This window comes from Hypanus sabinus, chromosome 10, assembly GCF_030144855.1.
Source record: "Hypanus sabinus isolate sHypSab1 chromosome 10, sHypSab1.hap1, whole genome shotgun sequence".
NCBI lineage: Eukaryota > Metazoa > Chordata > Chondrichthyes > Myliobatiformes > Dasyatidae > Hypanus > Hypanus sabinus.
The window spans coordinates 111,993,254-112,014,338 of record NC_082715.1 but is presented as its reverse complement, the minus strand read 5'-3'; the positions used below and the strand labels follow the sequence as shown (position 1 = coordinate 112,014,338).

Genomic DNA, 21,085 nt, shown 5'->3' with positions numbered 1-21,085 from the left:
TGCCGCACAGACGTTCCAGCGGTTAATGGACGCGGTGGGACGGGACCTGGACTTCGCGTTCATCTATTTGGATGACATCCTCATAGCCAGCAGCAGTCATCAGGAGCATCTGTCCCACTTCCGTCAACTCTGCGCCCGACTGAGTGAGTATGGTCTTACAATCAACCCCGCCAAATGCCAGTTCGGACTCGATACCATTGACTTCCTGGGCCACAGGATTACTAAAGACGGGGCAACCCCTCTGCCCTCTAAGGTAGATGCGGTCCGCCTCTTTCCCCGACCCACCACGATCAAAGGCCTTCAGGAATTCATAGGTATGGTCAATTTCTACCACCGCTTCCTCCCTTCAGCTGCCCGGATCATGCGCCCCCTGTTCGCCCTGATGTCGGGTCCGAGCAAGGACATTACCTGGGACGAGGAGTCCGCCGCTGCTTTCGTTCAAACGAAGGAAGCTTTGGCGAACGCCGCGATGCTAGTACATCCCAGAATGGACGCCCCTACCGCCCTCACAGTGGACGCATCAAACACGGCAGTCGGTGGGGTGCTGGAGCAACTCATCGCAGGTCGCTGGCAACCCCTGGCGTTTTTCAGCAAACACCTGCGACCACCCAAGCTCAAATACAGTGCTTTCGACCGGGAACTGTTGGCGCTCTACCTGGCAATCCGGCATTTCAGGTACTTCCTAGAAGTTCGGCCCTTCACCGCGTTCACGGACCACAAACCGCTTACCTTTGCGTTTATGAAAGCGTCCGACCCCTGGTCGTCCCGCCAGCAACGCCACCTGTCCTACATCTCTGAATACACGACGGATGTCCGGCACGTCTCGGGTAAGGACAATGTCGAGGTAAGGATGCGCTCTCTCGCCCTTTCCCAAGGGGTAGACTTTGAGGCACTGGCAGAGGCGCAGCAGGCGGATGAGGAGATTCCGAGTTACAGAACCGCAGTCTCCGGTTTGCAGCTCCAGGACCTCCCCGTGGGCCCGGGTGAGAGGACCCTACTCTGTGACGTCGCCACCGGCCAGCCCCGTCCTGTCGTCCCGACAGCCTGGCGGCGCCGCGTTTTCGACTCCATTCATAACTTGGCGCATCCCTCCATCCGGACAACTGTCCGGATGGTTTCCAGCCGGTTCGTTTGGCACTGACTCCGCAAACAGGTCAGTGAATGGGCCAAAACGTGCATGCACTGCCAGACGGCCAAGGTGCAGCGGCACTCCAAAGCCCCACCGTAGCAGTTCCATCCCGCCCACCGGCGTTTCGACCACATTCATGTGGATATCGTGGGCCCCCTGCCAGTGTCACGCGGAGCGCGGCACCTCCTGACTATTGTGGACCGGTTCACAAGATGGCCAGAGGCGGTCCCGCTCACCGACACCACCTCCGAATCTTGCGCCCGAGCCCTGATCGCCACCTGGATATCTCGCTTTGGTGTACCAGCCCACATTACCTCCGACAGAGGCGCCCAGTTCACCTCCAGCCTGTGGTCAGCTATGGCCAGCCTTTTGGGGACTCATCTGCACCACACAACTGCCTACCACCCACAGTCGAACGGGCTAGTGGAGCGTTTCCACCGTCACCTGAAGTCGGCCCTCATGGCCCGCCTGCGAGGAGCCAACTGGGCGGACGAGCTTCCCTGGGTCCTACTCAGCATCCGCACAGCGCCCAAGGACGACCTGCACGCCTCGTCGGCCGAGTTGGTATACGGCGCGCCCCTGGTCGTCCCCGGGGAGTTCCTACCAGCCCCAAGGGGGCAAGAGGAAGATCCCGCAGCAGTCCTGGGCAGACTACGCGAGAAGCTCGGTAACCTGGCCCCCATACCCACTTCACAGCACGGGCAGCGCCCGACCTGCGTACCCAAAGACCTACAGAACTGTAAGTTTGTGTTTGTACGAAGGGGCGGGCATCGGCCACCGCTGCAGCGGCCATACGAGGGACCGTTTATGGTGCTCCGGAACAACAGGTCCACGTTCGTGCTGGACGTTGGGGGGAAAGAGGAGGTTTTCACGGTGGACAGCCTCAAACCGGCCCATGTGGACCTGGCTCAACCGGCCGAGTTTCCGGCACCTCGGCGCAGAGGCCGACCTCCCAAGCAGGTTCTGGCCCAGACTGTGGACATTGGGGGGTGTATCGCCGGTTCTGGGGGGGGGGGTTATGTGGCGACCCATTTCCTGGAACATCCGAACCGACTCACAATTAGATAGCCTACGGGGGTTTGCGAGCACAGAGCTTTGGAGCCTCTGCGCCATGGGGGGGCAGGTTGAGGGGGGCTTAAAAGTGAGGCTGAAGATTTGGAATAAAGTTTTTTCCTTCGACTGCAGTTACCGACTCCGTGTCGTAATTTTAGCGCTGCGTGTAGCACACCGCTACAGTATCTTATATTGCAGAGTCAGAAAAGATATTTCTGTTTGAGGTGTAGTAATCTGTTTCAGTTACTACCTTTGCCTATAATAAACTTGAACTTGTCCAGATCCTTAAGTGGATAGTTGTGACATTGTATGTGACTGGAAAATTTGACTCTTTAAAAAAAAAACTTCATCAATGTTGGCAAGAAAACTTAACACTAGTTTGGCATGTGAATCTATTTAGTGTCTGTTTAATAACTGGCTCAATATTTTTGACATTTTCTATGTATTTTAATTATCAACATCTGCAGTATTCTCTTGTTGCATGAGTGCACAGCTCACTTTGGCTGTTAATATGCTTGATATAAGATTAAGTTAAAGGAAGTCATTATAAAAGATGAATTAAGATTTTGCAGAATGATATATTGATGTGTTCACATTTCAAGTAAACTGCTGAACAGAAGTGTCATTCAGATGTTTATAAGGTGACATAAATTAGATGTTGGCAGACACTGAGAATATAGAAATGGATGCAGGATTACAGTTTATTGCTGTAATTCAGTATGATCGAGGCTGGTTTATCTTGTTTGCTTTCTTGCTCAGTTTCCCATTTTGTCTGATTTCCCCAGGCATTTTGAAAGCTGCTTGAATATATTAAGCACATGGGAATCTACAGCCACGTTTCAAAGATTCACAACACTATCTTGCAAAGAAATTTCTCTTTATTGTTACAGAAAGTAATTGAAGTCTTATCCTGCGAGTATGCTCTTAATTCTAAATTCTCCATTTTATTATTCTCAATTAGATTCATGAGTATAGCCTTGTTTATCTTCGTAGGGCTTCCCTGTCTACTGGGCTTTTGAGGGCTGGGTCTGAAGCATCCCCACAGAGTTGATCAATTTTTAAAAAAAATTTCAGGCCGTCAGCATTGCTGGCAAGGCCAGTCTTTCTGCTGTTGACGTCCATAGCCCCCTCCTTTGTGAGAATCGCAAGATCACTGTTGGGTTGGGTCAAGGGGCCCAGGAAATGGGAAAAGAGACGTGCAGGCTGGCTCGTTTCCCCGGCGATGTAAAGCTACGGGACATGGCCATTGTCTCTTGGAGACCAGCTACTATACTACGTGAATGCCCTCAGGCAAAGTGGGCTGGTTGAGGGAGAGAGTACACACCCCCAACCTGATTGACATCTACGACCCTGCGAGTCAGGATAAAAGAGGGTCTGTAGGAACAGTTCCTCAGATGCACCAGAAGAAACGTTAAGCGACCACGTAACTGCAGGAAGTCATCTGAAGGAGGCCACGTGCGTTCGATTCCATGGCTGGAATTGGTGGCTGGAACCACGGAAAACAGCTTTTAGCTAACAACAGGGAAGCCCGCTCCCCTGACTTAACGGATTGGCATCATAAAAGACCTGGGGCAAGTTTAAACCACATCGCTTTTAAACCCAACAACGCTGCAGCTTGAGCGAACTGATAGTGACTTATCTTTCCATCGGACAGTACATTATCCCCAAGACAACGATAGAGCTATTTCTTATTGGTTATTATTATACCCGCGCTTTAGATGTAGTATTGACGACGTATATTATCTGTATGTTTGCATTAATCTTTTTTTTGTGCCCTTTATCAATAAATACTTTTAAAAATAGTACCACTAGACTTCAACGGACCTCTCTATCTTTGCTGGTAAGTGATCCAGTTGCGGGAGTTCGTAACACTGCCCATCTGTAAAAGAGCTTGAGAAAGTAGTGATGGGTTTATCTGCTTGAACTGCTGCAGTCTTGTTGGTGAAGGTACTTATGTAATGCTATTAGTATGAAATTACAGGATTTAAACCCGGTAACAATGAAAGGACAACATATATTTTCAAGTTATAATGGTATTGACCTGGAAGAAATATTTGTAGACAGCAATGATACCATGTGTCTGAAATCCTTAAACTGTGTGGTAGGAAAGATTGTTTTTGGAGATGCTGTCACAATAGACTGGGCATATAAGTTCTGTGCATTTATAAATGCTACACACTGCTGGACCAATTTAGAGTGATTGTTATAGTTCCTTTCTGTGCCTTGTGGTGCATGGGCGGCAACCTTGATGTTTCTTTAGCAGTTGTCTGTGCTTTACGAGGCTGAGGTGCTAACTCTATGCTCAACCCAGCAAGGCCTGATTCAAGCCCAGGACTGCTTGCCTTGAAGTCCAGTGCGGATGCCACTACACCACTGGCCAGTCAAGTGATTGATGAGGTCCAATTAAAATGGGTGGCTTTGTCTTGAATGGAACCAGAATCTTCTGAGTTTTGTTGGAACTACACTCATCCAGTCAAACAAAGAGTATACTTATATGTCCCGGCTTGCGCCTTGTAGATCAACACTTGAATATCAGGTCATTTCTTATTTCAGAATCAGAAATATTTATTATCCCCAGCTTGCGTGGCACAAATTAGTTGATCTGTAGAAAAGATGTGAAATTACTGTAAATTACAAAAATGGTGTAAAAATTAGGAATAGTGAGGTGGTATTCCATAGGATAACCTATTTGTAGGAACTATGTATCTGTTTTCTGTCTGTATTGTATTTTGTGGCATGTTTATGATGGTAATCTGTCACATAGATTGGGGCATGGTAGAAGCAAATGAGCGTAGTTATGTATTCACACTTTGTCTTAGTTGTTTTGTCTAGTGGAGAGGGGTTGAGCCATGGGGAATGATTTTTTTGTTGACCACTTAAATATGCTAATTTAGTTCAATCAACTAGATTGCTAGTTTAGTTCAACTAGATTGCCAATTGGAACACTATTAGACTGCTAATTTAGTTTTGTTAGATTTTTATTATTACAAAATCATTCGGTTTTGCTGGTTTCATATTAAAGGATAGAATGTACCCTTTTTGATTTGGAAACACATCACACAGTGTCAAGTACCCTAGTTTAGACTCTCTGCGGTTTTGGTTTGCTTTCAATTAACAGCTATACTTTGTAGGCAAAATAATAGTTATACTAAACGAACACCAGTCTACAGCAAAGGATTGTCTTGGATCCTTGAGTGAAATTGGAATCACAACACTGAGAACAACATGTCAGAAAGAAGAACAGCTTGTGGTTTGATTATCTGTGACCTTTTATTGATTCATACTTTACGTTTGTGGTTTGAACACAGTTTTGAATGGTCAGCACTGCCCATCCGTTAGGGACCATTGCTCAATCGTGTGGTATTTATCTAATGGTTCGTCGCTTTGTTTTATTGAAGTGCTGAAATATTCTGGTTGTTGAAGTTTGAATTGAATGATGTTTGGTCTATTTTAAGTGCTGACAGTTTGTTGATTACGTTTGTTGAATCGAATATCGCCAATGCTACGGATGAACACTGTTGTAAGTTGTGCAGCTAGAGAAAGTAACAAGTGTATTGAAGCATGGATCCATTGACAGTTGTGTTAGAGCTAGAGAGTCATAAAGCATAGAAGCAGGCCCTTTGGCCCAGCTGGTCTATGCTGATCAAGGTGACCATCCATCTGTCTGGTCTACAACCCTCTAAACCCTTCCTATCCACACATGTGCCTAAATGTCTTTTAATGTTTGTTATTGTATCTGTTAGCCTGTTGAGTCCCACAACCAAGAGTTTGGGGATGGGTTTTCTTGAAATTATAATATCAAAGGTGGGGCTGGAGCTGTAGTCTTCATAGAAACATAGAAAACCGGGATTTCCTGCTGGTTGCCGATGGAGTAGCAACTTTTTACAATTGCTCCTATCTTACTTACTTTACTGTTTCCAACCTGTTTTGAAATCTTATTTTTTAAATGTGATATTGTTTTACTATGAGTACAAGTGGTGCCAGATGTACTAAAAAAGATTCTTCTGCATCTTTGGAATGTATTATGGAGCTGCTTCGAAAACACATAAAAGAATCTTCTGCTGAAATTAAACAAATAGATGCAAAAGTGGATTCTATTCAAAAAAAAACCTTAACTGAACATTATAAACGAATAGAAGAGAATGAAGCAGCGTTGACGATTTTGGATGTGAAAATTGATGACCTGCAAAAGCTTTGTGAAAAGCAAGTCTAATGAAAAATTAAGACACAAGATTATCGATTTAGAAAATAGAAGCAGAAGAAATAACTTAAGAATTCTGGGCCTTGAAGAGTTAATGGAAGGTAATCAGCCTACGGAATTCTTTGCAAGCTTTTTGACACAATTATTTCCTAAAATTTTATTGTCTTTACCTATGATTGATCGAGCTCATTGATCACCTGTGCCCAAACCAGCTCCAGGAGCAAGACTTAGATCAGTAATAATCTATTTTCATGAATTTCAAACAAAGGAACTTTTAATTTGTGAATCCCGTCGAAGAGGAATGATTGATTATAATGGCCAGAAGATTAGAATCATCGAGGATTCTTCACCTGAGGTCATGAATGAGCATGCTAAGTTCAAAAAGGTTATGTCAGAACTTTTTAACCAAGGTTTCAAGCCTTCTCTTCGTTACCCTGCTCGGCTCAGAATTATACTGAGAGATGGATCTAAGAAATGATTCCATTTGACCGAAGAAACCCAGGAATTCTTGGAATCAAGAGGTTAACTGTACAATATCTTTCTACATGAATAATTGCTTCTTTTACTGTTGGTAAACCTTTGTAGCTAACTCTCTTTTTGAACTTTTTAATGCTTTACTTAGAGAATAAGATTTTAACAAGTTAATACCTTGTGTTTTCATATGTTTTGAATTTTGTTAGGTTTTTTATTATTTTAAATTATACTTATTCTTTTTGAGTTTTTTTTCTATCAATAAGGCTTAGTATGGGTGTTTTTCATTTTATCTATTTGAAACTGTAATAATTAATCTATGTGTTCTTGCTACAACGGTTAAGTTTTGTTTCCGTCTGTTGTTTTGTTTAGGTTGGAATGCAGCCAACTTTCAAATCAAATTGGAGCTAAACCAGTAGGTTTTTCTTGGGGGTGATGTTAACATTAGGTGTAATGACTGTCTATTGGTCGACCTTCTGACTTTGGGAGGAGGGAGGGGGAATGTTTTTTTTCTGGAAGCTGTTTTGTACTCTCAGCCAAATCTGTTGCTTGGTTACCCTATCTTAAGGTTCATTGTTTGTTTTTAATATATATTCCAATGGTTGTTACTGTAATCTTACCTCTAAATAGTATTAAAAATGGATCAAACTATTAATTTACTTAGTCTTAAAGTGAAAGGGTTAAATCACCCTGTGAAAAGGAATAAAATTTTTGCTTATATTAAAAACTTAAGGTCCCAATTTTTTTTTACAAGAAACTCGCATACGTAAATGTGACAATTTACACCTTTTTGGCCGATGGAGAGGGCTACATTTTCATTCCTCTTTCCAAGCTAAGTCTAGGGGAGTTTCGATCTTTATAGGTAACACAGTTCCATTTGTCCAACATAAAGTAGTGTCTGATACTAATCGGCGTTTTGTTATAGGGTCAGGAGAATTAGATAATAAATTAATGGTATTTGCTAATCTGCATGCCCCGAATATAGATGATCTGGGATTCCTTGAGTGTTTTTTTTTTCGTTTTTGCCAGATGTGAGTCTTTACTCATTGGTGATGGGAGGAGATTTTAATTACTGGTTAGATCCAGTTTTACATTGGTCATCTTCTAAACCAGTGACACTCAATAAATCAGCTTTGTTTATTCAATCTTTCCTAAAGAAATGTGGTATTGTTGATGTCTGTCATTTCTTACATCCAGTCCACAGGGAGTATTAATTTTTCTCTCATGTCCATCATACATATTCCAGGATTGATTATTTTTATCGATAGCCAAATGATTCCATTAGTTCGATCCTGTGAATATAAAGAGATTGCTGTCTCAGATCATGCTCCTGTGTTTTTGTCTTTAAATCTCCCTGGTCTCCCTCAAATATACAGATTTTGGCGTTTTAATCTAACTTTGCTATCTGATAAGGATTTTTTTAAAGTTTCTGGATAGACAGATTATGTTTTTTGAAGAGAATATGCTGGAATATTAGGGGACAAATTATTTCTTACACTGCAAGTGTTAAGAAAAAAGCTAATAAAGAGAGAATTGATTTAGCTAATCAGTTGAAACAATTAGGTCAAAAATATGCCTTGGCTTCAGATCCTGTTTATATAAAAGGTGTGTTGAAATTAAATGTAAATATGATCTTCTTTTAACATATCCAATTCAAACTCCACTCGTAAGAGATAAAAGTCAATTTTATATTCATGGAGACAAAACAGGTAAATTATTGGCTAACCAGTTAAAAACCTTTATATCTAGACAGCAAATTAAAAAAAATTTGTAAAGTTAATGGTCATAGGACAACTGACCATTTAGAAATAAATTATATCTTTAGAGAATTTTATTCTAAACTTTATAGTTCTGACTCTCCTGAAGATAATACTGTAATGAATAATTTTTTTAGACCAATTAAACACTCCTACACTTTTTGTTGATAACCGAAAACAGTTGGATCAACCTATTTCTTATGAGGAAATTGCCAAGGCTGTACGTTCATTTCAGTTGGGGAAGGCTCCATCCGGGTCCTGATGGATTTTCTGGAGAATTTTATAAGGCTTTTCCCTCACTGCTTATACCTCATTTATGTTCAGTCTTTGCAGATTCCGTTAAGTTGGGTAGATTGCCACAATCTTTTTATGAAGCTTCTGTTTTGCTTATCCTTAAAAGGAATAAGAACCCAAATGAATGCTCTTCATATAGATCAATTTCCTTACTTAAAACTAAAACTAAAATCTTATCCAAAGTTCTGGCTCATAGGATTGAAAATACTTTACCATCTATCGTTTCTGATGATCAGACTGGATTTATTAAAAATTGATATTCCCATTTTAATCATCATTTATGAAATGTTATCTATTCTTCCTCTAAGGAGATAACAATGTGTGATATCCTTAGATGCTGAGAAGGCTTTTGACTTGGTTGAATGGAATTATTTATTTAAAACCTTAGAAAAATTTAATTTTTGGCTCTATTTTATTCAATGGATTAAATCAGTGGTCCCCAGCCACGGGGCTGTGGACCAATACCGGGCCACAAAGCATGTGCTACTGGGCTGCGAAGAAACAATATGATTTGGTGATATGAAACAATATGAGTCAGCTGCACTTTTACTCATTCCCTGTCACGCCCACTGTTGAACTTGAACGCACACAAAGTCGCCTAAATGCAGTGATACCCTTGCACCAGGGATCACTGGTTGGCCTCGGGTAACTGGCTGCTTTGCGCGGCCGGTGAGAAGTGCCGTTGCTATCGGCCTGGAGCGTGGACAGATGGGTGCCGCCTCTAAACCTGTTCAGCTCACCGAATGTTCATGGAGAATCCGGTGCTAAAATATTCACAGACAACCTAATTTGGGCTCAGGGTTTTGTAAGTAGCAGAGCAGCTACCTCGCTGTGATCTACTAAAAGTCATCCCTCAAGCCAAACTTTTGTCAGCCATTAGATCATGCCTACCTACAAGGGGGGGTGGGCGCGCACCCTGTCGCACTCCTCACTCTCTCCGGACTGCGACCGCTGCAGCCCCGGCATGGAGACCTCCAGCCCTTACCTTGTCCTCTCATCCCAGCCACGACCAGTCACACCTGGCCAAGGCATCTGATGGCGGGCGGGCGGGAGGCTGGAGTTTGGGCCTGGAGGCTGTCTAATGAGGCATTTAAGCCCTCAAAACTGCGTCAGTACCTTGAGTCCAATCACCCTGCCCTTAAAGACAAACCCATTGAGTTTTTTGAGTGGAAAAAAATGTGAGCAAGCAGGATAGAAGCAAGTGCTGAGAGTCACAAAAACTAAATTGCAGAATGGACTGGACATAAGGAACCCCTTCGAGTATCGTTGTCTGCCATCACCCCTCGATGGGACCGTCTTGTTGCAGGCTCCCACTGATTCAGCGATATTGGTGTGCTGCAATGATTTTATACGTTCATATGAGGAAAATATGTGCTGTGTGTTTAATATCCAAATGTTACTTAAAATGTTATGATGCCATTGACTTATAAGTGACATATAATTGACATATCACTATACTTATGTGAAGAAAATAAGGGCTATTTTCTTTAATATTAAATATGTTAAATTCGTTAGATAAACCCTTTTAGAAACCAAATTGAGTGAATAAGCCACTTATAAGTGACTTGAAGTTGACTTATCACCTATATTCCGGTAGTGATTAAATACCAACCTTCCCCCCCCCCCCCCCCCCCCAACCCCCCGTCGGCCAGTCCGTGGTGCAAGAAAGCTTGGTGAACCCGGATTAAATTACTTTATTTATCTCCCTCTGCTCAGTTTACATAGAAAACCTACAGCACAATATAGGCCCTTCAGCCCACAATGCTGTGCCGAACATCTCCCTACCTTAGAACTACCTAGGCTTTACCCATAGCCCTCTATTTTACTAAGCTCCATGTATCTATCCAGAAGTCTCTTAAAAGACCCTATTGTTTCTGCCTCCACCACTGCCACTGCCACTGGCAGCCCATTACACGCACTCACCATTCTGTGTAAAAAGAACTTATCCATGTCATCTCCTCTGTACCTGTTTCCAAGCACCTTAAAACTATGCCCTCTTGTGCTAGCCATTTCAGTCCTGGGGAAAAGCCTCTGACTATCCACAGGATCAATGCCTCTCATTACCTTGTACACCTCTGTCAGGTCACCTCTTATTCTCCATCGCTCCAAGGAGAAAAGGCCAAGTTCACTCAACCTATTCTCATAAGGCATGCTCCCCAATCCAGGCAACATCCTTGTAAACCTCCTCTGCACCCTTTCTACGGTTTCCACATCCTTCCTGTAGTGAGGCAACCAGAACTAAGCACAGTACTCCAAGTGGGGTCTGACCATGGTCCTATATAGCTGCAACATTGCCTCTCTGCTCTTTCAGCTCAATCCCAGACAGATGAAGGCCAATGTACCATATGCCTTCTTAACCACAGAGTCAACCTGCGCAGCTGCTTTGAGCATCCTATGGACTCGGACCCCAAGATCCCTCTGATCCACACTGCCAAGATTCTTACCATTGATGTTATATTCTGCCATCATATTTGAACTACCAAAATGAACCACCTCACACGGGTTAAACTCCATCTGCCACTTCTCAGCCCAGTTTTGCATCCTATCAATGTCCCTCTGTAACCTCTGATAGCCCTCCGCACTATCCACAACACCCCCAACCTTTGTGTCATCAGCAAATTTACTAACCCATCCCTCCACTTCCTCATCCAGGTCATTTATAAAAATCACAAAGAATAGGGGTCCCAGAACAGATCCCTGAGGCACACCACTGGTCACTGGCCTCCATGCAGAATATGATTTGCCTACAACTGCTCTTTGCCTTCTGTGGGCAAGCCAGTTCTGGATCCACAAAGCAATGTTCTTTGGATCCCATGCCTCCTTACTTTCTCAAGAAGCTTTGCACGGGGTCCCTTATCAAATGCCTCGCTAAAATCCATATACAATACATTCACAGCTCTACCTTCATCAATGTGTTTAGTCACATCCTCAAAAAATTAAAATCAGGCTCGTAAGGCATAACCTGCCTTTGAAAAAGCCATGCCGACTGTTCCTGATCATATTATGCCTCTCCAAATGTTCATAAATCCTGCCTCTCAGGATCTTCTCCATCAGCTTACCAATCACTGAGGTAAGACTCACTGGTCTATAATTTCCTGGGCTTTCTCTGCTCCCTTTCTTGAATAAAGGAACAACATCCTCAACCCTCCGATCCTCCACAACCTCTCCCATCCTCATTGATGATGCAAAGATCATTGCCAGAGGCTCAGCAGTCTCCTCCCTCGCTTCCCACAGTAACCTGGGGTACTTCCCATCTGGTTCTGGTGACTTATCCAACTTGATGTTTTCTAAAAGCTCCAGCACATCCTCTTCTTTAATATCTACATACTCGAACTTTTCAGTCCACTGCAAATCATCCCTACAATTGCCAAGATCCTTTTCTGTAGTGAATACTGAAGCAAAGTATTCATTAAGTACCTCCGCTTTTTCCTCTGGTTCCATACACTCTTTTCCACTCACACTTGATTGGTTCTATTCTCTCTTGCTCTTCACATAATTGTGGAATATCTTGGGGTTTTCCTTAATTTTGTCCGCCAAGGCATTCTCATGGCCCCTTCTGGCTCTCAAATTTCATTCTTAAGCTCCTTCCTGCTAGGCTTATAATTTTCTAGATTACTATCATTACCTAGTTTTTAGAATCTATCGTAAGCTTTTCTTTTCTTCTTGACTAGATTTACAACAGCCTTTATACACCACCGATCTTGTACCCTACTATCCTTTCCCTGTCCCTTTGGAAAGTACCTACTCAGAACCCTTCGCAAGTATCCCCTGAACATTTGCCACATTTCTTCCGTACACTTCCTTGAGAACATATGACAATAGACAATAGGTGCAGAAGTAGACCATTCGGCCCCTCGAGTCTGCACCGCCATTCTGAGATCATGGCTGATCATTCACTATCAATACCCAGTCCCTGCCTTGTCCCCATATCCCTTGATTCCCCTATCCATCAGATATCTATCTAGCTCCTTCTTGAAGGCATCCAGAGAATTGGCCTCCACCGTCTTCCGAGGTAGTGCATTCCACACCTGCACAACTCTCTGGGAGAAGAAGCTCTTCCTCAACTCTGTTTTAAATAACTGACCTCTTATTCTCAATCCATGCCCTCTGGTACTGGACTCTCCCAACATCTGGAACATATTTCCTGCCTCAATCCTATCAAATCCTTTAATTATCTTAAACGTTTCAATCAGATCCCCTCTCAATCTCCTCAATTCCAGCGTGTACAAGCCCAATCTCTCCAATCTCTCTGCGTAAGACAGCCCTGCCATCCCAGGAATCAACCTAGTGAATCTACGCTGCACTTCCTCAACTGCCAGAATGTCCTTCCTTAAACCTGGAGACCAAAACTGTACACAATATTCCAGGTGTGGTCTCACCAGGGCCCTGTACAAATGCAAAAGGACATCCTTGCTCTTGTATTCAATTCCCCTTGTAACAAAGGCCAACATTCCATTTGCCCTCTTCACTGCCTGTTGCACTTGCTCATTCACCTTCATTGACTGGTGAACTAGGACTCCTAGGTCTCCTTGCATTTCTCCCTTACCTAACTCTACACCGTTCAGACAATACTCTGCCCTCTTGTTCCTGCTTCCGAAGTGGATAACTTCACATTTATTCACATTGAATGACATCTGCCAATTTATGTTTATGCCAATTTCTGCCAGTTTCCAATTTATGCTTCCAAGTTCCTGCCTGATAGCCTCATATTTCTCCTTACTCCAATTAGGCCTTTCCCTAACTTGTCTGTTCCTATCCTTCTCCAGTGCTATTGTAAAGGAGATAGAATTGTGATCACTATCTCAAAAATGCTCTTCCACTGAGAGACCTGACACCTGACTAGGTTCATTTCCCAATACCAGATCAAGTACAGCCTCTCCTCGTCAGCTTATCTACATATTGTGTCAAGAAACCTTCCTGAACACACCTAACAAACTCTACCCCATCTAAACCCTTCACTCTAGGAAGGTGCCAATCAATATTTGGAAAATTAAAATCTCTCATGACAACAACCCTGTTATTATTACTCCTTTCCCCACTCTGTCTCCCTATCTGCTCCTCAATGTCCGTTACTATTGGATGGTCTATAAAAAAAAATACCCAGTAGAGTTATTGACCTCTTCCTATTTCTAACTTCTACCCACAGAGACTTCGTACACAATCCCTCCATGACTTCCTCCTTTTCTGCAGCCGTGAAACTATCTCTGATCATCAGTGCCACGCCCCCACCTTTTTTTGCCTTTCGACCTATCCTTTCTGAAGCATCTAAAGCCTGGCACCTAAAGTAACCATTCCTGCCCCTGCACCATCCAAGTCTCTGTAATGGCCACAACATCGTAGCTCCAAGTGTTGATCCACACTTTAATCTCATCTGCTTTATTCATAATACTCCTTGCATTAAAATAGAAACATCTCAGCCCATCAGTGTGAGCGTGTCCCTTCTCTATCACCTTCCTATCATCCCTTTCACATTATCTCCAAGCTTTCTCTTTGTGAGCCAACCTCCCTTTCCTCCATCACTTCAGTTCAGTTCGCACCCCCCAGCAATTCTAGTTTAAACTCTCCCCAATAGCCTTAGCAAACCTTCCCGCCAGGATATTGGTCCCTCTCAGATTCAAGTGCAACCCATCCTTTTTGTACAGGTCACACCTGCCCCAGAAAATGTCTCAATGATCCAGAATTCTGAACCCCTGCCCCCTACTCCAATTCCTCAGCCACGCATTTATCCTCCACCTTATTCTATTCTTGTACTTACTGTCATGTGAGATTACTACCTTTGAGGCCCTGCTTCTCAACTTCTTTCCTAACTCCCTGTATTCTGTTTTCAGGACCTCCTCCCTTTTCCTACCTATGTCATTGGTATCAGTATGTTCCATGACCTCTGGCTTTTCTCCTACCCACTTCAAGATATCATGGACGTGATCAGAAAATCCTAGACCCTGGCACCTGGGAGGCAAACTACCATCAGAGTTTCTTTCCTGTGTCCACAGAGTCGCCTATCTGACCCCTTAACTATAGAGTCCCCTATCACTGCTGCCAGCCTCTTCCTTTCCCTTCCCTTCTGAGCACATGGCCAGACTCTGTGCCAGAGGCACAGCCACTGTTGCTTCCCACAGGTAAGCTGTCCCCTCCAACAGTACTCAAGCAGGAATACTTATTGTTAATGGGGACAGTCACTGGGGTACTCTCTAACAGCTGTTTCTTGCTCTTCCCTCTCCTGACTGTTACCCACTTCTCTGTCTCCTGTGGTCCGGGGGTAACTACTTGCCTATAGCTCCTCTGTATCACCTCCTCTCTCTCCCTGACTAGATGAAGGTCATCAAGCTGCAACTCCAGTTCCCTAACATGGTCTCTAACGCTGCAGCTTGACTCTCCAGGACCTCCCACATTTGACACCAAGCACAGAATTCCAGCCTCACATACATGCTTTCTCTCTTTATTTTAAACAGATAACCTACCTGGCCTAGACCCCTTATTGCCTAAGCCCTGTTGAGCCAAAACCTACCTATCCTGTCTCCCACTACTCTGTTGCCTGCTCCTCCAACGCCTGCTCTGTAAATCTGTTTTCTTTTTAAACTCTTCCTGCTGTTCTCACTGGCTGACCTCCATGCACTTGCGCAGTCATGGTCTATTCAAACCGCTGAAGTAATAGTCTGATGTAGGTATCTTTATTATCCATTTGTTACAGAGATGAGTGTAGTTTGTTAGGTATTGGTAAAACCATATCCTCATTGTACCTGAACTTTCTCAGTGTTTTCTAGTTCTATATCGTTAACTTTTGTCCAATATTTTTAACAGCATTTCTAACGCACTTTTTAAGATTCCACTTCTGCTTGGTAAGTTTGTTTTTGTAGTAAATTAGTGAAGCCTGTTGTTACAGGTGTGGAGTTTAGAGTGCTCAGAAAAAGTCTGTTGTGCTCTTTACTGTCCCTGCTCTTTGCATTCAGTGGAATTTGAGGTGAATTTCCCTTAATTATACCTTCCCATGTGGACATGAACAAAGTCTGTGTTATGAATCTTTGACTGTCAGCCATTTTTTTTCCTACTCCACATCTCAGTTTTTATATAATGGGGTGATGCTGGCAAAGCTCTGTCAATTACCTGTATTCTGGAGGGTAGTGAGATGCTGTACTTTACAACTGAACAACTTGGGAATTACTTTAAATATACTATGCCAATCATGTTTTGTGGAACTAGGATCACATTGGATAAGTATCCTTTGTAAAGTACTTAATCAACTGGGTACTTGTGACTACCTGGGAACAATGTTTTTATACTTTACTACAGATAAAATGATTTATTAAATGAAATTTGCTGTCTGCTATGCCATTGGCATTTAGGGCGGTATAGAAGGTTCTTCATCTCTGGCAGTGTTCGAGGCTTCCTTCATTGTGACAGTAGTTTTCACTAGCGTCAGTCACCTAAGTCCTGGGTGGAGTCTCAGGAATACCTTTGCACTCAGAAGTAGAAGGAATCTAATTGCAGTTTCTGTAACAATTTTGATTTACCAGTCAGGTAAATCTCTGAACCTGGAGGACAGGTGGACTACTCTTTGATTGTCCTTTGACCTGTTTGGCATGGGTGACCCTACCAAGATCCAAAGCATAAAGCCCTGACTCCAGCCAATATAGCTGTCTGGGTCATTGAGGCATTGAGGTTGTGGCCCTCTGGAGGGTATTAAATGACATGTCCGGGTAGAATTTAAACCATAAGTGTTTGGGTACTTTTGCTTCTATCCATGTAGTGCCAATCATTCTCACTTCCTTGCCATTTCTTTATAGCTAGCTTTATTATGAATCATCCATAACTGAAACTGTATGTGTTATATCATTATAACTTTTTAAAGTCTTCTAGTTCATGGTACTGGCTAATTTAAAAAAAGCAAAAATGCTGCAAAAGCTCAACAGGTCAGACAGCATCAATGGAAAGATAAATGGTTGAAGATCCCTCATCAGAACTGAGAAAGAAAATATGTTTGTCTAACTAGCCATATCTGGACTCCTGTGATTGAATCACACCTTTGATCCTGGGGGCTTAAAATTCTATTACTTCAATAATTTGGAAAAACCTAATTTTGGCTGTGCTCTGAACACCTGCTTCTGACTGCACATCATGCTTGCTCTCAGAACCCCTGATTTATTTTCCAGATTAGTGAGGTAGATGCAGGACCATCAGGATTTCTGAACATTTGGATGCCAGGTTATCAGAGTTTTTTCTACAGTCTTATCAATCGCTTCACAAATACTGTCTTGTCAGGATATGGCTGCTGGATCCTGATTGTTTTGAACTGAGGTTCTAGGAAGATGGCGAGGAGCAGAAGTAAAACAAGGGGAAAGATGAAGACAAAGACACCAAACCAGCATAGTTTGGTGGTCTTATACCAGATAGGACACAATCCATTAAAATTTCATTTGTTTGAATTAACCAATAAGACAGCACCTGTCAGGTTATGCAATACCTGTCACTGAAAAATACAGAGGCAACAACTACTAAAAACAGACTGAACAATTACATGTATATAGGTAATTGTATAAGTATACAAACAAGTATCAGAATGTTAAACTACAAGGAAAATAACAATTATACAGTCGAAACCAACACATCCTTATAGAAGTTAATCTAATATATTCTAACTATATAGTTTGGGTTTTGGTAAAGGCTCTGACTTGAGATGCTTAACATGTTGAATTTGCTCTGTATTTTCTGTTGAATTTGCCTTTTAACATAGTCCTTGAACTTGAAGAGCACTTGTATATTTACCTGGTTAAAAAGTAGAAAAGAAGCTTGGATTTCTCCAGAATTTTAATTTTCTATAGAAAATTACTGGCTAAAAGTTAAGTATATTTTAACTAATGAACCTAATATGTTTCAAAGTTCATGACTTAAGGCTCTTGAATAATATGTGCCATTGTGTTCTGCAATAGGTAGCCGAGCTTATGTTCTCCTTTCGCTGAGCCAGCAGGATGGAATTGAACAACATATGGATTTTGACAATCGTTACACCTTGTTGGAATTGTTTGCAGAAACCACCTCATCTGAAGAACATGGAATTTCATTTGAGGGAATTCATCTTCCTCAGGTAATCTGATTTCCTCTTCATTTTGCATCCTTAATTGTGAAAAAAATCTTGTAATAATAATCTTTTCCAAAAATTACAGAATAATGACAGGTTTAACTTTAGTGCTAAATCTTTCTGGTAAAAAATAATCTGGAGATAAGTAAAAAAAAAATCATGGGTCTATGAACATTTCAAAGTTTTTTCTAACTCCATTGTATTTCTGATGAAAGCACCTTGCATATCAATAGAAGTATGTTTTCCTTCTCCCTCTTTCATTGTTTCAACTGCTATATCTAGATCACTCAGCCATTTTTTTGGTATCTGGAGTGGAATGAGCAAGAAGAATTGTGGTTTTTATGTTGGGGATCTTAGGAGCAAGCTGGGATGAAACATCCATATGGCGCCTCTGAATTTGTTTTCAAATACTTCAGACTTGTTTTCACTCTGGGCCTTTAAATTGTTAAGCTGTATTGGAATTGTATAGAGATTGTTTTGGTGTTTAGAATATGTATAATTCTACATTGCAGCTTCAAGTACAGTATTCAGCACCTAACACTTTGTTTACATAAATGAATATTACCAGTAGGAATTTTGATTATATTAACTGAGAATTTTTATTTGTGAATCACGTGCTTCTTTTCCACAGTAGAGTCCAAACAGCAGGGAAAATTGTAAAGCATGAAAAACTAAAAATTCAAGAACTGTAATGTCAGCAGTTCAAAAGTATTCACTCCCTCCCCTTTGCTCAGTACTTAGTTGAACCACCTCTCACAGCTGTTACAGCCAGTAGTCTTTTTGGATGTCTCTATTAGCTTTGCATAATGTGAGGGAGCAAAATTTGCCCATTCTCCTTGCAAAATTGCTCAAGCTGTTGGTTGGGGAGCAGCGGTGTACTGCAATCTTGAAGTCCTGTCACAAATGTTTGGTCGGATTAAGGTCAGGGTTCTGGGCCACTGAAAACATCAATTTTCTTCATTTGAAGACACACTCTGGCAGTGTGCTTTGGGTTGTTGTTCTTCTGAAAGACAAACTTCCTCCCTATTTTAAACTCTAGCAGAGGCTAGCAGGTTTTTATCCAGGATCACTCTGTATTTAGTGGCGTTCATCTGCCCATCCATCCTGACCAGATTTCTAGTCCCTGATGCTGAAAATCATCCCCATAGTATGATGCTACCTCCACCATATGTAACTCTTGCTTTGGCTCGTGACTTAATATAGGAGGTGATAGCCCCCGGTCCACCCAAACTTAAAAAATCTCGTTTGGGTGGATGCTGTGCAATGTGTCCCCTGTTACAAATCAGTACCATGAAATAACAACTAGTACACAATATGTGAGTACATAGACTGATACCTCTGTCATGGATATTTAGGTAAGGAACAGTTCAAGTAGGTTTTTTTGCTGTGTAATCACCTAAATAATTGTTTGCCTTTCTGCATTTTCATGTTTAATCACTCCAGAATCAGTCTGCCAGAGCACTAGAACTGTCCTAAACTAAGTGATAACTTGCTTCGCATGCTATGAAATGTTTAGTATAGACGACCAGAAATCATCTTGTTGCCTCTTCATTAAGCTCACCTTTAAAGCATTATCTTTAGTTCCACAGCTCATGTCACTCAGTTACTTTTATCCATTGCCACCAGCACAATAGCTTCTATTGGTTCCTTCTATCCAGTTTTTAGTACTTAAATTTCCCCACCAACTTTTTCAATCTTTACCAATACTTGAAACTCAACATACAATGGAAAAAAAACTAGATGCTGGAAATGTGAACTCAAGCTGGAAAATTCTTTAAGTACCAATCAGGCCAGACAGGATCTGTGGAGGGTGAAAGTAGGCTGAGTTTCATGGTTCCTGATGAATCATGGTCATACTTTTCATAATTTGAAAAGTAGTGGTTATGCCCCAGTCCATCATGAGTAAAGGTCTCCCCACCATGAAAGACATCTACAGGGAGTGCTGTCGCAGTAAAGGAGCATCCATCATCAAGGGCACCCAATGTCCAGGCCATGTTCTGTTCCCATTGCTGTCATCAGGAAAGAGATGCAGGAGCCTTAGGTCCCACACCACCAAACCATCAAGGCTCCTGAACCAGAGTGGATAACATTGGAACTGGACTCACTTTCAAGGATTCTCCAACTCATGTTTTTGATATTTATTACTTATTAATATATCATTTTTGTTTTTCATTTTTGTGTTTGCACAATTTGTCTTTTGCACATTGGTTGTTTGTCTTTGTGTGCAGTATTTTATTGATTCTACTGTTTCTTTGTATTGATTGAATACCTGCAAGGAAATAAATTTAATAGTAGTATATGGTATATGTTGATAATTTTACTTTGAACTTCAACTTTGATTATCACAGGTGCCTTGAACAGTAAACGAAGTATTAACTGGGTGGTTACATGCTCTTTCTTTCTCTATTTCAGATTCCTGGTAAACTCTTATTTTCTTTGGTAAAACGTTACCTATGTGTTACTTCGCTGATGGACAAATTAAATAATAGTGGACAAGATGTGAGTGTAGAGCGCCAGGAGTCTGCTGCCTTGCATGTACCAGAACAGATTCGACTGTCACGTGAGTTTGAGTTTACCATGGCAATGGCAAACCTGATCTCTGAGTTAGTTCGTGTCATGGGCTGGGATCGGAATAAACAACCTGATCATGTAATGGGGTCAACAAGTGAAGTGCTGCCCAGAAACACAAAATCAATATTTCAGCCACGGAGTATGACCACCAATACTCTTTTGATACAGCAACCTCGGAAAAAAATAGTTACAGCTTATAAATCTCGCTCAAACTTTGCCAGTCGAGGCAGTTATGTGGAATATATTCAGGAAAATTTGAAGGCAGGCATGACTGTGAAGATGTTGGAGGATTATGAACAAGTCAGTTGTGGAGATGAAGGGGAATTTAGATACAGCAATGATGGGACACCACCTGTGCAGGTAAGAACGTCCTTAAACAATCATAATGTACTTTGAGGAGATGCAACCTGACTAAAAATGTTTTCATCCGTTCATGAAATAACAGGATTGTTTTGGAATTTACCTAAAGGGACAATAGTGGAAATTAATTGACTGGTCAATAGTCCATTTCTATCATCTTCATCAGACTTAATTTG

The 21,085-nt window shown here is 42.1% G+C and overlaps 1 protein-coding gene across 3 annotated transcripts in view; it reads left to right on the top strand.

Annotated features, from left to right (window-relative positions):
* Positions 1-21,085, top strand: part of LOC132400977 (cullin-9) — a 314,674-nt gene that overhangs the window by 86,586 nt on the left and 207,003 nt on the right. For all 3 annotated transcript variants that reach the window (XM_059982631.1, XM_059982629.1, XM_059982630.1), the window contains 2 exons: positions 17,830-17,984; positions 20,391-20,909. In XM_059982631.1, the coding sequence (XP_059838614.1) occupies positions 17,830-17,984; positions 20,391-20,909 (674 nt within the window). The remainder of the gene's footprint in view (positions 1-17,829; positions 17,985-20,390; positions 20,910-21,085) is intronic.